The 16815-nt window shown below is 36.0% G+C and overlaps 2 protein-coding genes across 3 annotated transcripts; one reads left to right on the top strand and one right to left on the bottom strand.

Annotated features, from left to right (window-relative positions):
* Nucleotides 1–8134: 8134 nt before the first annotated feature.
* On the top strand, nucleotides 8135–11927 carry LOC132188787 (receptor-like protein 44). 2 transcript variants are annotated; one of them, XR_009440916.2, is made up of 2 exons: nucleotides 8135–9190; nucleotides 11784–11927. XR_009440916.2 is itself a non-coding variant. In XM_059603324.2 (1 exon), the coding sequence occupies exon 1, from the start codon at nucleotides 8314–8316 to the stop codon at nucleotides 9118–9120; it is 807 nt and encodes a 268-aa protein (XP_059459307.1). In that variant the 5' UTR covers nucleotides 8135–8313; the 3' UTR covers nucleotides 9121–9789. The 2 variants fall into 2 exon arrangements, 1 of the variants encoding a protein (XP_059459307.1); XM_059603324.2 differs by lacking the exon at nucleotides 11784–11927 and having other exon boundaries at nucleotides 8135–9789.
* A 1297-nt stretch (nucleotides 11928–13224) lies between these two features.
* On the bottom strand, nucleotides 13225–13959 carry LOC132188702 (agamous-like MADS-box protein AGL80). The gene has a single exon (XM_059603232.2). The coding sequence runs from the start codon at nucleotides 13957–13959 to the stop codon at nucleotides 13225–13227; it is 735 nt and encodes a 244-aa protein (XP_059459215.2).
* Nucleotides 13960–16815: the final 2856 nt, after the last annotated feature.

Genomic DNA, 16815 nt, shown 5'->3' with positions numbered 1-16815 from the left:
AAAAGAACATGTTGGCACTCAGTCTTAGAGAATGAGCAAAAGAGAGTCGGATCCATCAACAAGATTTGCCTACTAATAGCACATTTGGTCAATGTGGGTGCCAACGGGCTAGCTGGCAAATGCTTTTGCATCACAAGTACTGTTCTTTTCACTAATATTCTTTCTTCTTTTCACTTGCTGCTGAAATGAAAGCACATTATTGTATTGGTATTTTGAAGGGAGCAACGAGCAGGGCGGGAACATGCATGAGGTAGTTAGAGTCTCCACCATGACCTTTATGCTTAATATTAAGTAGACGATGATGACAAATGAATAGCCATATATGGCATTTGAGTGAAAATGAGGATGACACAAGCGCTCCATCATGAACTCCAGCACCTGTTAACATTGTTGTTAGCTGCAGATTTTTCATAAACTAAGCACCAAACTTTTTGTGAAATTCAATGCATTTTGAATGAAAAGAATGATTGTGAGTGAATTTGTTATGTAAGCAATTATGATGCACATGCAAACTCACAACTGTCACTAGTTTACAACGTTACAACTTGGACACTCAGAAACAACTCTCTCTTCAGGATTTGATATCAAAAGGGAAATCTTATTAGAGATCCAGTTAGGCTAAGGCACACACAGCACACCTATTTTGACCCAAGAGCACCCTGCCTGCTGAGGAAAATGAAAGCATTGTCGGTATGTATTAAAGTCATTTGGATTCCTTTAATTGGGTCAGGATGCTTTGTTTATATATGTGAAATGAATTAAAGAGCAGTATCCAAATCAATGGTGTAACCCAAAACCCCAAAAAATTCCTTTCAAAATCAACCAAAACATTCTTATTTTTTACATCACATCAATCACTTTTTATTATTATTTAAATAAAAAAATCACTACAAAACAAATTTTTTTTTTTTTTTCCACATCAATTAAATCTGCTACAGTTTCAGTCTATTTCTTTTTTCAAGTCTTTTGCCAAACACACCCTTAAGATAGACTTGAATCACGTGTAATAGATAGATCTCCTGCATTAATGATCTTTTGAGGATAGGACACACATGAAAAAAAAAAAAAAAAAAAAAAAAAAAAAACTAGCCTCACAATTACTCTATCACTAATTGTCAATGTCTTCTCAAATTTTAGATTGCGTCAATATCCCAAACTATCAACGATAACAAAAATACTTTTAATAAAAAAATTTAAAAAGGTACTATGGGTCTTCAAATTTTTCTTTTTTCAAAATTTGTATAGGTATTTTTGTCTTTTTAAAAATTGTTAAAGAACATTAATTTTTATCTTTTTCCAAGATAAAAAATAGTCTTTAATTGCCGCTTTTTGGTAGTATGAGAAAAACATTGATGCAATCCAAGGTATGGAGAGGATGTTGATAATAAAGTAATAGTTCGAGGATAGAATGTGAAAAAAAGGAAAAAAAGGAGAAGAGGAAAAAGAAATAAGCCGAAAAAAAAGACATGAATGGTAAGGTCAAAAGGAACACAACTACCCCGTCTACCCGTGGAAATGATGGTGCAAGTTAAAAGAAAATTGTCCTTAGTTGCAAAAGGATGTACGGATTTAGTGGAGTTCCTTGAAAATTAAATGGGTCATATCAAAAAAAAAACGCAACATTATGTGAGTTAACCCTTAGCAGGAGAAGTTGTCTAGCTATAGTGTGTCTGATCAATCACCGAATATATATATATGAAGGGAAGTTGGTGCAAATACAGTAGGAAAAAGATTTTGGTTCATTATATATGACTAGTGCTTGAGCTGTAAAAACTAACAGGATTGCATGCATCTCATTATTCAAAAGCATTAATCATTAAAGGTCGGTGCTACCTTTCCTGGATCGTGCTTACTTGCGACACTAGCTTTCACAATCCTCATTTTCTCTAATTAATTACCCTTTTTGATGTGATTTGCCTTAACCAAATTTCTCCATTGTTGAAAAGCTCCTCCAACTCATATCTTTTTTACACCTTTAAATTTAAATTGCAAACACCGACTATCACAAACCCTTTTGACTTTTATTCATTCATCTTGTCTTTCTCCCTTGGCTACGCTCTAATCTTCAATCAACATCGACAACAAAAATAAAGAAAAGAAAATCTAAGGCTCTTGGTTCATCATTGCCTTTTTCTCACACCCCACCCCCACCCCCCCACCCCCCCACACACATGGCTTGCGATCTACAATCTTCATGCACTAATAATCATATCTTCTTGGTACGATTAAATCATGATTGGATTCTGAATTAACAGTACGAAGATCGATAATCAAAACATGATCCTGTTTAAGGACATTCGTAGTCTTTTCAGGACAGCATTGCTAACTCATCCTTCTAGCCACTATCATCTCTTTGACGTATGTAATAATTGCAGATATTTTCGAAATATAAAAACCACCTTTCTCATATCTAATCTTTTCAGCTGTTTGTCATGATGTTATAACACAATAAAGATAGAATTCATCCCAAGCAGCTATAATGCATCGCGGTAGCGAGCTGGCCGGCCCAAAATCACCCTCACCATAAATTTTGTTACACTTTCCCGTGACAGTAGTACAATTAATGTCTTAATAACATGGGTTATAGAGCATGATCTGGTAACAACATGGGTATTCATCCAAAAAAATAAAAAAGGTGAAGAACAGTCCTATTACACTGCATCTAAATTCGGAATCAATAAAATATAGAGGTTCAAATCATAGAGTTCACACTTCACGCACAAGATTTTCACTTGAAAGTAAACGGGCCGTCAAGTCCAAAAGATTTTGAGTTCGTTAGAAGATCACGGGGCAAGGAAATGACCCAATGATGAAGTTTGTGTTCTGACATTATCGCTCTGGCCCAAACTAAACATTTGAGCAGTGGCTCAAGCACCACATCTGGAAGACGTTCATGGACCTAGTATTTAGGGGCCCTCTTAGGCAAGCAAGTTTTTTTTTTTTTTTTTTTTCCTCGAGTAATACAAGGAAGAGGGAGGGGAAAAGCTACAAGCAAAGTAATGTGAAAAAACACTTTACATATTCCTATTTATTACTTCCATTTATTTACACTATATATATATATATATATATATATATATATATATATATATATATATATGCTACAAACATTTTATCTAGCTATTTCGGTTCATCTTTACCAATCAATATTTTTTCTGTAAAAAAAAAAGAGATATGATGATGATTGAGCAGGAATATGAGAGTCCTCGCATATTCCCAGGCTAGAATATGAGGTAAATTAAGCTGAAAGAAATTATTGTATTCAATAATTAATGTTTGGTTGGTACATATATACCCACATCCATCCACTAGTATTTAAAGGCCTGGTTCTAAATGGGTTGGTGAGGAATGAAAGCAACTAGAATTGTCTTGACATGATCATTAGTTGGGATTGCACCACCAGAATTTGGAAGATGAGCTCCACAAAATCCATGTATCCGTGTGGACATATAGGCCCATGGCTGATCCGTGGGTCATATCTGATAGTATGATACCCAACAGGCCTAACCTTGCACACGCTAGATGGTGACCCAAGACTCTAGAGATATTGAATTATTAGCAAACGCCACCAAATTGGCTCTATACTCTAGAGGAGTACTTCTAGGTGGCGTTTGGCAACTGGGTTGTTGCCCGCCTAGATACTGTTCAATATGGGGTTTGGTGCCTTCCAACACGTGACTTCCAAACCCAGTTTTTAAAATGACCTTTTTACCTATTTATTTTCTTTTCCTGTCTATAAACTCTTCTCCTACACGCTTTCCCTTAGTCGCTCACCCTCTCTGTCAGAAAACATTTCCCTCTCCCGCTCTCTCTCCCTCGCTCACCCTCTCTGTCACTTCGGCCAACGGACACTGGACACCGGCGTCGCTCACCCTCGCTGGAATAACCGTTATTTTGGTTTTCAACTCTCTCAGACGTATGGCACCTACACCAAACGGTTGCCTGGAGTCTGGTTGTTGAAGCTAAAGCGCAAAGCCTCAGAGGCAGAGCCCAACAACACACCAATCCCTCACTTCTTAGTCACACAAAAATATTGAACTTTTTCAACTCTCTCTACCTTCTCTTCAAATCTTCAACCCCTCAAAGAAAAATGTATTCTTTGGCTTTTCTTCACCAGCACCATCATTATCATCTTCTTGGTTCAGCTGTTTCATATATTTCATTTTCCATTTTTCATAAACCACCCGCACAGTTCTTATGAGACGCCCCAAACTTTCCACCATTCTGATACACCCAAAGATGGATTCAACTATTGGGTCTTTGGGACGCCTGATTCTGTGCTTTGGGGATTTTCAAGAAAAAAAATTCAAGAAGTAAAGGAAGGATGGAGCGCAGGGGGGGCAATATGATCAAAAGCGTATGAAATTTTGAAGTTGAAAGTTTAAAGTTGATGGTCAACTGGTCAAATGGTAAACAGTGTTTGGAACAACCCGGTTGCCAAACTGACCCCTAGAGAGCTGAGAGTGAGAGGAGTACTCTAAGGGATTGCATCCTACTCTTCTACATTTCAAATATTTCAATTCTTACTTCTTCTTTTTTGGTTGTAATATGTAAAGCAATATTATTATTATTAAACGTAGGGATTAAAAAGAGTGATGATTAATCATTTAAGTATTTTAATATTTATTACGTGCCCGGCCAGCAAATCCTTATCGATCGGAGTAAAGAGACAAGCAGCACAAAATGTCTTAAATGACAACCACTAGAAGAGAAATGCCTTTTTGGACATTCTCTCGTGCCTATGTAGAAAATGTGAGTAATTATAATATATTTGTGTATTACTAAGGATGATGTGACTATTAAAATTATTCTTTGATCAAAACTCAATAATAATCAATCAAAAGTTTAATAGTAATTTTAATAGTCACATCATTCTTAATAGGATACAAGTAAGCCTCTTAGAATTACTCAAAAAATGTTGTTACGTGTGTCTCAGCTTTGTCTATAAATCACCGTCTAAATAGACCAAAAAGAAGGGGGTTGTCGAGCATAATCCCACCACGTCCGTTTCAAACGCTACACAAATTCTGAAAGTTCGCATCAAATTAAGCTCATCACCAAATTGGCCCACCCCACGCTACCTATATGTATCTACACAAGTTTCATATTGTTGTTCAGGACCCACTCCATAATGGTTGCATCTATGCACCTTTACTCAAATTATTGATTACAAATTGGCCGGAATCATTCAATCTCATCAAATCAATATAAATTTGTTTTCAAATATAGATCAGTACTAGCTACCTACTTGGAATATATCAATGGTGGAGGGTCTTTTTCTAATTTTATTTATTTTAATGAGAATACTACTTGAGATACACTGTGAGAGAGCTCATATAAGACTTGCATATCCAAATAAATTTTGAATTGTTCGTCTACTACTCAGTTAAGATGCATTGTGAGACATCTCTTACAATTATCAACACTATTAATTATTTTAATAAAGGTGTTGATAAAGGTAGCTAGGTAGTACTAATTTAAGTGAAAACGAATACATGTCAAATTGTCTTGCAAAAGCGAGTTGGAACCCACATCCTCAAATTATTGTGCTTACCCATCCATCATATATAACGAAGTAGTATTTTACCCAAGTAGCCCCAAATGAAGGGTCAATGATACTCAAGTCACGTCCATCTCTCTCTCTCTCTCTCTCACACACACACACACACGGATTACAATATATAAAATTGTCTGGTACATAGCTAACTAGAGCTTGAAGGTTTGTTGTGAAGTGATGAGTTTGGACAAAGGTGCTATCAACCAAAGCAAAGATATTAAGTTGTCTGAGGGACCGGATTTGGGCTGGCTGCTATTTCGGAACTGACTGGTGGAAAAGCCATAAGCCTAGAGAGCCTCAAAAATACTTATTATGGGCCCTTTAGACTTTAGTCCACTCCACATCCTTCGCTTTCGGTTGCTCCATGTAGAGCTTGAATCACATCCCAACACTATGTTGGTGTGCAGCCATTCATATTGTCTCCCTTGTTTACTTGAGCCGAGGCAGCCAAAGGAACACTGGGTTGATGGGACCACTCTATGCTATATACTGCTTAAAAAAATAAAAATTGTATTATTTTATTATTTTCACTTCCGACCACAATTTGCACCAACAACCCCTCCACTATTCCTATTCCTAATTCCATTCCGGCAACTTCATTCCAAGTCTCCACAGATATTTGAAAAGCTCATTCTGGCCCATTTAGACCATCTTCATTTTTGTCACTTGTGTTATTTTTTGAAGTGGGTTGAGGAGTAAATACAATTTACGCTAGCTAAAAGATATAAAAATATTCTTGCTTAAACAAAAGTGATGATAGATTAGATGGGAAGCTTTTCTTTTTCTTAGGTTTATAATTAGTCTCCGAGTTTGACTGCTATCTTAGAAGGAATGAAAAGCAATCAATGATAATTAGGACAAACCCCACCACACCAAATGTTGTTTTCTCTCGGTCACTTTTCCATTCTCGAATAATCTTCCAATTCTTGCCATATGTAATCCCATTTGAGGATGATTAAAACAAAATCAATCCTGCTCCGAGCACGCCAACTTGGACGTTAACGGATAGACATGCCAAATTAAAGAATATTAAAATGAAATGGGATTTCGATGACACGCCCAAAAAGGAGGTCTTTTGGTAATAGGGACTTTGCGACCTTAGCACTGCAGGAAGCCATGTGATATAATTCAATTCAATTATTCATCTTTGCTTCGCAAGCAGTGTACGGAGTTAAGGGGCCTGCTTCGGTGTCAATTGGTGCCAAAATCAAGTACAAATATTTTGTTGATAAAAAAAAAAAAAAAAAAAAGAGATAAGTTTACACATGGACAAATGTGTTGATGATCGAATGAAGCTTTAGGGATTAATTTGCATTTGTTAAATTATTTACTAGACTTGTTTCATAAGTAGAATGTCAATGACCTCATCTCAAAAAAAAAAAAAAAAAAAGAATGTTAGTGACCCCAAATAATTAGGTTTAATTTGGTCAATCGCATTCCAAATAGGATGGCGTTTTGGCAACGGAAGACCATAATCCCCTGGTAATATTAATCATTGTACACACATATTAGACATTCCCAATACTTAATTCAATGCATGTCGTTGTCGTATATGTTCAAATGAAGAAATATTGATGAATTCACTTTGAAAGCTCACAAGCACGAACAAATTAATGATGTCCAGCATATTTTTCTCTCGCCTTTAATTTCTTTCAAAGTCTTCTTGGTGTTGAGTCAATCTATAATACCTAATAAGCTATTATTGCGGTGAGTAATGGCAAACGCAGCGAGATTAAGTAGAAGGGCAAAGATGGAATGAGAGATAAAAAGGAAATGAGTATTGTCACCTTAAGTTTTTTCAAATATTTTTTCACGATTTATTTGATATGATATAAGAGGAGATTAATCGGTTGAAAATCACACATTATAAAACAGAAATCATTGATTTGAATCTTCTTTCACTCTTCTTTCCCTTGCAGTCATAATAAAAAAAAATACTAATTATCAGGGAAACCATAGGTCCACTAACTCCAAGAATTTCCTACAACTACAAGTAAAAGTTATATATATATATATATTCTAAGGTCTACACGTTTTTTCCTTGTCACCCTCTTGGCATAACCATCCGCATACGATCGACTGCACAAACAATTTGAAATGTATATTTTTAATTGAATGGTCTGATTAGGCCAATTTTACAAGTTCTATAATACCTTTTAGAGTACAGAAAGAAAATGTTAACATAGGGATAGAGTAGTGCTTTGCACTATATTGGCCGTCAAAAACAAAAAAAATTGATCGTCACGGAAACACCGGAGGCGGAGAGGGTGGTTTGTTTAACATAACAAAATCCCCTTTCCTCGAACGCATGAATGAAGGTAGGAAGGAAAGAAAGAATGGCAGTCGCAGTGGGACTGTGGGACAACAATGCCCGCTGGTTCCCTAGAAATGGAATTGAAGCTATCCTCCGAGAGAGTGACCAAAACGCCCTTTCCGTATGGTCGCTATCTTACGCCTCATGTGTGCAGGTCACCGCCCCCACCAGCAGAAAGGCCCCACCCTCTCTCTCCACTCGTGTCAAAATGACTTCTTTAGCTTCTTCGTCCTCCCTCCCACCCCACGGTTCCACGTCACATTAACATAAAAACAATATTTGTTGAAAGAAAGAAAGAAATATGCAGTAGACCGTCTCCCGTCCCCCTCCCCCTTTCTCTCTCTCTCAGCTACTCCCAACAGTCCGTCTCTACTCTTCCGCAGAAGGAGAGAACCCGAAAGCCAAAAGAAGAAGAAGAAGAAGAGAAGGAGAAAATTAGAAGATGATGGGCCTCTGGACTCACCTCCTTCTCCTTCCTCTTCTCCTCCCGGGTTGTTTGTCAGATCCGAGCGACGAGCTGTGCCTGACCCACCTGAGCGAGTCCCTGGAGGACCCGGCCAAGTTGCTCCAGAACTGGACCAAGTCCACCTTCGCCAACCCATGCTCCGGATTCACTTCCTACCTGCAAGGCGCCACCTGCAACAATGGGCGCATCTACAAGCTCTCCCTCACCAATCTCTTTCTCCGCGGCTCTCTCTCCCCCTTCCTCTCCAACTGCACCAACCTCCAGACCCTCGACCTCTCCTCCAACTTCCTCACCGGCCCCATCCCCTCCGACCTCCAGTACCTCGTCAACCTCGCCGTCCTCAACCTCTCCTCTAACCATCTCACCGGCCAGATCCCCCCCCAACTCACATTGTGCGCTTACCTCAATGTCATCGACCTTCACGACAACTTGCTCTCCGGCCTTATTCCCCAACAACTCGGTCTTCTCGTTCGCCTCTCCGCTTTTGATGTTTCCAATAACCGCCTCTCCGGTCCCATACCCTCCTCGCTGGCGAACCGGAGCGTCAATTTACCGAGATTCAATGCCAGCTCCTTTCAAGGAAACAAGGATCTCTATGGCTACCCTTTGCCGCCTTTCAAGAACAAAGGGTTGTCGGTTATGGCCATTGTTGGGATCGGATTGGGCAGTGGATTCGCCAGCCTGGTGCTCAGTTTTACAGGGGTGTGTATTTGGCTCAAAGTTACTGAGCGCAAGATTGCTCTCGAGGAAGGCAAAATTAGTCAGCTTATGCCTGATTATTGAGCTCCCTTAAACCGTATATCTTTCGAGGTGTATTTGGGATGATTGAGCACAAACAGATTGAGATTTTCAGGTATGTTTTTATATATGAATATAAATAAATATATATAGATATATGAGGTTTGGGCTATAGTCCTTTTGTATTTCTCTTCTAATGGGTTTTTCTTTTGGGGTATTCTCTTTTACTAATCGGTGGAGGGGTTTTTCTTTTTTTTTTTTTTTCTTTTTTTTTTTTTTTTTTTTTTTTCTGTCTTAACCAATTTTTTTTTTTTTGAAGTTTCTTTTTTCTTTCGGGGGTTGATTATCTATATTTTATTTTCTTAACAATCAACAATGTATAAAACAATTCAAACATGAGGCATCAGTGAAATAGTGCAGCTCTATTTTTCATTTTCTCAACGGTGTAATCAGTAATGTTTCCATACTGTTCTGTAATGCTTTTCCTGTTTACTCTCTGTCTCTCTCTCTCTGTCTCTCCTTGCGTGTGTGGTAGGGTAGGTTGAGACTTCGGTGGGTCTGTTTAGTGAAGAGCTGCATCGTGCAATTTTGTCTGGCAGTGAGCTAAAATATATGTAGTACGAGTATATAAATACAAACCACAAGTGGTGGAAAAATTCTATTTCCCGGAACTGCTGCATTGAATAATAATGCACTTTACATACTTGGGAGTTCTAGTGTTTGCTAATGTAAGCTAGTGGGAGACCAATTCCCCCTCGTGGTGTCTCGGTGTGGAAAATGCCGACTTCTGCTGCATTAAATATGTTGGTGGTTTGCTCTGCTTAGGCCAACATTCCGGGCACTTTGCTTCTTTGTTTTACTTGGGGTTTGTGTTCCATGGCCTTTAGATTAAATTATAACTTCAATTTCAAGTTTAATTCAATTGGGCATTATACTCGACAACAACACTTGGCATTAATGATGTTATGCAGAGCTAAAAGAAAAATGTATGCCCAGATTCTAAAAGATTTCCCACCTTGGGTTAATCATTAATTAACATGGACCAAGTGGTTCACATTATTATGGTATTTTGATTATTACTTTCTGGGTTCTCGCCTCCCAGTCCTCTTTCCGCTCTTATTTATTTACTTTTTCTCTTTAGGTGAAAGTGGGCCTAGCCTACCAGCTCTCTTTTTTCTTTTTTCTTTTTTTTTTTTTTTTGTTTTTTTCTTTTTCAACTTCTCTGGGACTGGGGTTAACTTTGATTCGCTTTGATTAGTGACACTAATTAAGATACTAATATATGTGTTTGTTTTTTACTTTAAAGCTTGGCATGTATCGGCGTGCCTGGCCCCAACTCGTGGCTCAAATATACATTATTATTTTCCTGCTTTGAGATGAGATTAATAGCGAAGCAAAGTTTGAGAATTCAAGTCTAAAGGAAATTAATAGCTAAGCAAAGTTTGGGCTGCATGTGGGTAAAACAAAACAAAAAGACCATGCCTCAGCCTATGACTTTTTTGTATATAAAAACAGAATGGTCTTTTCAATAAACATCAACATGTCGTAATTAATGGGGTTCTAAGCACTAAACTAATAGTAAGATAAAAGTGTACAACAGTAGGAACAATTTTCAATTGTGTAGCTTGGCTAAAGTGCGCATCCTTAGGCTCACTTTGTTGCTTTTCCTAAGTGCTATTCCGCACAAGTGTTCCTTAATCAATACGTTAAATATCTAAAATAATATGTGTGAATTTGAAACCTTAATTTTTAAAGATTTACTATCACTTCAATGACTCATCTCCATATCTGAAAGTAAAGTAGAGAGGATTTATTTTACAACCAATATTTATTTTATAAATTCAACGGTATATATATATGATATCGTATAGTTAGATACAAAAAAAAAAAAAAAAAAAAATCTTAATAAAAAATGGCGCTTTGAAAACTTAAATGATATACTCATAAGAGTTTAACCATAACGAATAAAGTGTTGTTAGGGGCTTGGGGCTATTAAAAATTTTTACTACAAAATTCCTTACAAATTAATATGACAATTTATAATTAGTAAAATAATTAGTTAGCAATTGGTTTCTTAACCATATCATTTTGATCATGATCATTTCACTAATTATAGAGTATCCCGTCAATATATATATATCTTTGATAATAGATATAAAACAAGAGAGGAAAAAAATAATGTGTTCCAAAAAAGTGGGAAAACAAAAAAACACATATTTAATTGAAGACAAATTAGACAAAGATCCGGTTGTGGCTTATTGGTTGGAGATGTATGATGAAAAATGTCGATGAGGAATGAGGATATATGGATGAGCAAAGAAAGAATATAAGGTGGTTTATCCAGAGTTCACAAATCCACACTACACTAGGCCCATGCTTGTCTCTGTCTAATCAAAGCTGCCCTCATCTAATGGCTGTGAATTGCAAAATATTCAACTCCACACCGAAAGTGAAAAATGGTCAAACCTGCTTTCATTCCCGTCATTAATGTGTCCTCCGAGAATGGCATGCATTCCATCATGGGGTTTGGGCCCCATGCCCCACCCAAGCTACTCTTGAGTGATTTGGTTTGTTTCGATTCATATCATATTTATACCTACTGTTTACTGCTTTAAACTTTAGACTTTACACTTTAGTCCTTATCCAACAATATTGAAGGGATAAGTTTCTATGCCTTTCCTTTTTATAATCCGATTGTGATTTCGCAGAGACACAGCAGCCCACACCGGGAGCAAGCAAGCAAGGGAGGGTTTAGCTGAAGATAACAACCAACATTTACCACTGTACAACACCATGCTGTCATTCCTATTTGGCCAAACTATGAATTCTGTATTTTTTTAATATAAGATAAAATCAAGTTTTCAATAGCAATAAATTACGTCGGTTTGGAACACTCAATAAGTTTGTACCTAAATTTTAATTAGTTCTTTACGAGTTCGATAAATACAAGAATATTACAACTATATATGATGAAATCAAGAATCTTGCTTTTCTAGGAAAAAAATTAAATCTTACCAAAAAAATGCTATAAACTCATGAAATGAATACCTTAATTAAAAAGATCTTCATATTTCGCAATCCTTCATATTAATTATGGCCATGATTAAAATTAACCAAATTCAAGAGTATCCTACTCCTATATATCATCATTCTGTTGGGTACATATAATTGCCAATTACAGCATGCATCGGATTCTATTAATTAACTGATCTGCTTCATAATCAGAGAACTATATATTGTCAACATCTAATTAAATTCATATTATTACACGAAATCCTCTTGATATCTCTAAATAAATTCACCTACACAAACAAATTTCTAACTCCAAAGCTGTTTATGTCCCATTTAAGACTATAAGATTTTCAATTTAATTCAAAATTTTGATAATTCACTTGGCACTCCCATTCTTTCATTCTTGTTTGTTTGTTGTTAATACAAATTTCATTCATCTAAAAACAAAATTAACGACCAGAGAGAAAGTAGGAAGAAAATTGTTAAGTGCAATCTTGTTTTGTTTTATTTTATTATAGGTTCTATTATAAGTTCATTGTAAACTCAAGCGACAATTCACTTGATGTTTACCTAATCAGCTACTAAATAATTATATTTACTGTCGCATGAGTAGTTTGTAAGAAAATTATAGTAGAAGAACATTTTCCATTTAAAAAAAAAGAAAAAAAAAATTGTGTCTAAACCAGTGATGAGGAATTCCTTTAGACGGTCATTCAAATTGCTTGTAATCTAGAATTCTGACATGCATAAGTGCAAAGTGTATCCAAAACCAATTCCAAAATCAAAGAATCAACATTTGATTGTAAATATCATGAACGTGACCAATAACCCCAGAATGGTTATTTATGTACACGAGCTAAACCATAAATACATGTAGAAATAGTATCCTCTCAATTTCAAGCGAAATTGAAATGAATCATTTTATAGTTAAGATTTTATTTTGTTTCATTTAACGGTATAAATACTGTCACATGATAAATATATATTATTAAGTAATTTTAAAATATTTAAATAATTAACGTGGCATCATATACTCTTTTAAATAAAAAAAAAAATAAAAAGTTAGGGTTGAAATTGGCTAGCTCCTCTTTCATTTCACTTAATATATAGAACAGAAGCAAATTAATACAGATTGTTTCAAGGAAAGAAGGCAGTGGGCCAAAGAGCATTGTGGTTGTAATCTGCAAAAGGCAGCATCATCTCATCCCCAACAAATCCCATGTGCTCTTGTGGGTTCATCAAATCCATGAACCAACGCTGCCTGTGCATGGTTTCCATATTCATCTGATGATGATCAGGTTGCACATGATTGTCTACACTACTACTAGTCCTCGGCATTAATCCATGATCATCTGTTGGTGGTGGTGGTGGTGGTGGGTTTACAGGCTCTTCGTTGAGTTTGTCAACCCTGATGTAAATTTCCTTCAAGTTTTGGTCGATCAACCACCCGAGATCATTCAAATCCATGATGCTCAAATTCTGCAGCCCTTTTCCAGTCGCAGTACTCATGAGGCTGTGGAACATGACTTGTGTCATCTCCTTCTCCCTGTTGTCCTTGCGCTGTTTCTTGAGCTGCTCGTTGGCTTTGGCAATCCTTTGCCGTAGGAAACTCTCTTGGTTCACCATCTTCTTGCTCTGCTCCAATTCAGGCATCTCCTTGAACCGCGCAAGCACACGTTGTACGCCCAAAGGAGAAGGCCAAACTTGGGGCTCAGAATCATAAGGGCTATAAATAATAGCACAAGCTTCAATCCCACATAGAGTGCTAAGCTCACTCACCTTTTTCAACAGGCCCCTCTTCCTTTTCTTAAATGTTGATTTTCTTGCAGAATCATTAGTGATGTACGCAAGCTTCACCTTCTTTCTAGTCATGGCTCTTTTAGTATAGAATAACAAATAATAAGAAAACAATATGGAAATTGCAACTCCTTTGAGTATTCTTGCCCCCAAACAGCTATGCTATAGCCTCTATATATATATATACATCTGTAAGGGATACTAAATTAATTCAAGAAGATTGTGGAGATGTATATCCTCGTTGGAGGTATTAATTATATTGGATGTCACTGATCTGGTCACCCCAATTCAATAAGTTTGAGCACGGAGAAACCAGGGTACTAGTTGGGATTTGGGAAGGGATTTTTGTTGTCTATATGAATTATGATACAAAAAGGGGTGCTCACAACAATGTTTGGAATTGAAGTGTGTTTTTAATTAATAGGATTTTATACGAAATCCGGGCCAAGGATAACCTTGTCATAATGTGAATGAAAATATTTACTAGGGTGAGTTGGTAATTAGGATGACACCAACAGTAAATCAAAACCATAACTTTTACAGAGGCTGATTCATACATTGAAATTTGAAACTGTTATCTTTACTTAATAAGGTAATGATATAAGGATATGCACATTGAAGCGTGCTAATGGGGAATCATGATCTGAATGCATCTAAACGATAATAGTGCTATCAAAAATAAAAATAAAAACTAACACTGAAATGCCCCTATTATCCATCATAATTTTAAATCAGTGATAGATTAATAGATAATAGAGTCCACTCCTCAGTCCTCTATGATTCATCTCTCTCTTATGAAGCTTTTTTTTATACAATTCCAATATTTGGTAGTGTTTGATAAATTGATATTGAAGGTCAAATAAGACTAGTGTTATTGCTATGTCACTTCAATAAAAATTAAAGTAAAATGAGAGTGTAGTACATGAAATAATGCATACATATAGCATCCACCTACTAAAATTCATTTGACTTCGTTAAGGTTGCTAAATTATATGGTGCAAAAAAATATTTAACCTTTTTTTTTTCCAATATAATAAATGAGCTGGCATCAGCCAGTCCGGATTTTATGATTTATCCCGGTTCCTTCGAGAACAACTTCAGTGAAGATGTTGTACAAAACTTCTCTCTTGTGTCCTCAAATAAGAAAGTAGTACGTCAAAAAAAACCAAATAGAAGTGTTACGTGACAAAAAGTCACAAATCTATCGGTGATGAGGCCACAACAATTATATGAGACTTATTACTTCTTGCCACTAAAAAGAATTTTTTATTGCATTATAACATTTCTAAAAAAAAAAAAAAAAAAAAAGGACAAAGTCTATATACTCTCCTCAAACTACCACTCAATTGACAATATCCCTCTCCAAACTTTTAATTGTGACAATGACCCATCCAAACTACCAAAACATTATCAATGTCCCTCCCAAAACTAACAATAAGACAAAAATGCCCCTATAGATTTTTCAATAAGACAAAAATACCCCTATAAATTAAAAAAAAATGATTTTTTTAAAAAAACAAAAAATTTTAACTTCAAAATAATATTTTTTTTAAAAACGTCATTTAAAAAAAACATCTAAAATTTTTTGTTTTAAAACGGAAATTTTTATTTAAATTTTTTTTTTTATTTAGTTTTAAAAAAGAAAAAAAATCATTTTATTAAAAGAAAATTTTATTTTTTTAAACGTAAATTTTTATTTAAATAAAATTAAAAGAAATTTTTATTAAAAGAAAATTTTATTTTTTTTAAACGTAAATTTTTATTTAAATAAAATTTTTAAAAAAGAAAACGAAAATTTTCAATTTTTATATAAAAAAAAAAAAATCGAATTTTTTTTAATTTTCTTCTTATAAAATTGATTTAAAATTTGATTTTTTTTTTTTTTGTTAGTTTTTGGTTTTCTCCAGAAGTTTTAGTTTTTTTTTTTTTAAATTTTGCTAAGAGTAACTTCGTTATTGGAAAAATATTAACAATTTTTAATAATTTATGAGGAACATTGTCATAATTAAAAGTTTCGGAAAAACATTGTCAATTAAGTTACGGTTTGAGACGGTTATTTGAACTTTCACAAAAAAAAAAACCATCGTTCTATTCTCCATCACGTATACAGAACTAGCTATCGCCCACGCGCCTCCGCCCACGCCAATGCCACCCTCCGCCTTCGTCTCCCACACCGGCGTCGTCAGCGGCGAAGCAGGAACCCGTGCATCTCTTCTCAGTTTTTTTACAGCTTCAGATTACTCATGAATAATGGTAATTTATATGTTTGTCTTTTATCATCCATTCCAATTCGTTCCTTTCCAAAAGTTAAAGCATATTGTTCCTGAAGATGGGTTGTTTCTGCAGAATGGGGCAGTTGTAAAATCCTACCTCATTCTGCAGAATGGGTTGTTTCCTGTAGAGGTAACTTGTACAATTTCTTGTACTGTATGGGTTTTTATTTTTTTTGTAGTTTCTGCATAATGGGGCAATTGTAAGGTTCATAGAGGTATTTTGTTGTTCTGGTTCGGCAGTGTGGGGGAGACGACGTTCTATTGACGGCGGTGTGGGAGATGGTGTTCGTCAGAGGCTCGTTGACTTAGGAGGCGTGATGGAGAATGGGTTAACGATGGGTTTTTTTTTTTTTTTAATTGGTCGATAAGTGACAAGAAGGTAGAGATCCAGTGTTTTTACGTCATTCGCCTTTTTTGTTTTTTGTTGACGTGTTATCTTTCTATTGGAGGGAATAAAATAGGGGTTTTGTGCAACATAGCTCTCTTCAATTCTACTTCAAAGAAATTTTTCTTCAAACTTTTCCCCCCATCTTCAGTGGAGTGCTCCTCCCTCTCCTCCATCCCCCAAAATCGACCGGACGAGTCGACAGATCAGCCACCCAACGGACGCTGAGCTTCGTGCGACGCCGAATCACGAACCACCGTACACCGCCGAGCT

Source organism: Corylus avellana, chromosome 6 (assembly GCF_965113065.1).
Source record: "Corylus avellana chromosome 6, dhCorAvel1.hap1.2, whole genome shotgun sequence".
Taxonomy (NCBI): Eukaryota; Viridiplantae; Streptophyta; class Magnoliopsida; order Fagales; family Betulaceae; genus Corylus; species Corylus avellana.
Note: the sequence above shows the minus strand (reverse complement) of the source record. Positions and strands in the feature narration are given on the sequence as shown.

Coding starts and splice junctions, on each gene's coding strand:
- LOC132188702 (XM_059603232.2), bottom strand. CDS start 13,959: ATGACTAGAAAGAAGGTGAAGCTTGCGTACATCACTAATGATTCTGCA.
- LOC132188787 (XM_059603324.2), top strand. CDS start 8,314: ATGATGGGCCTCTGGACTCACCTCCTTCTCCTTCCTCTTCTCCTCCCG.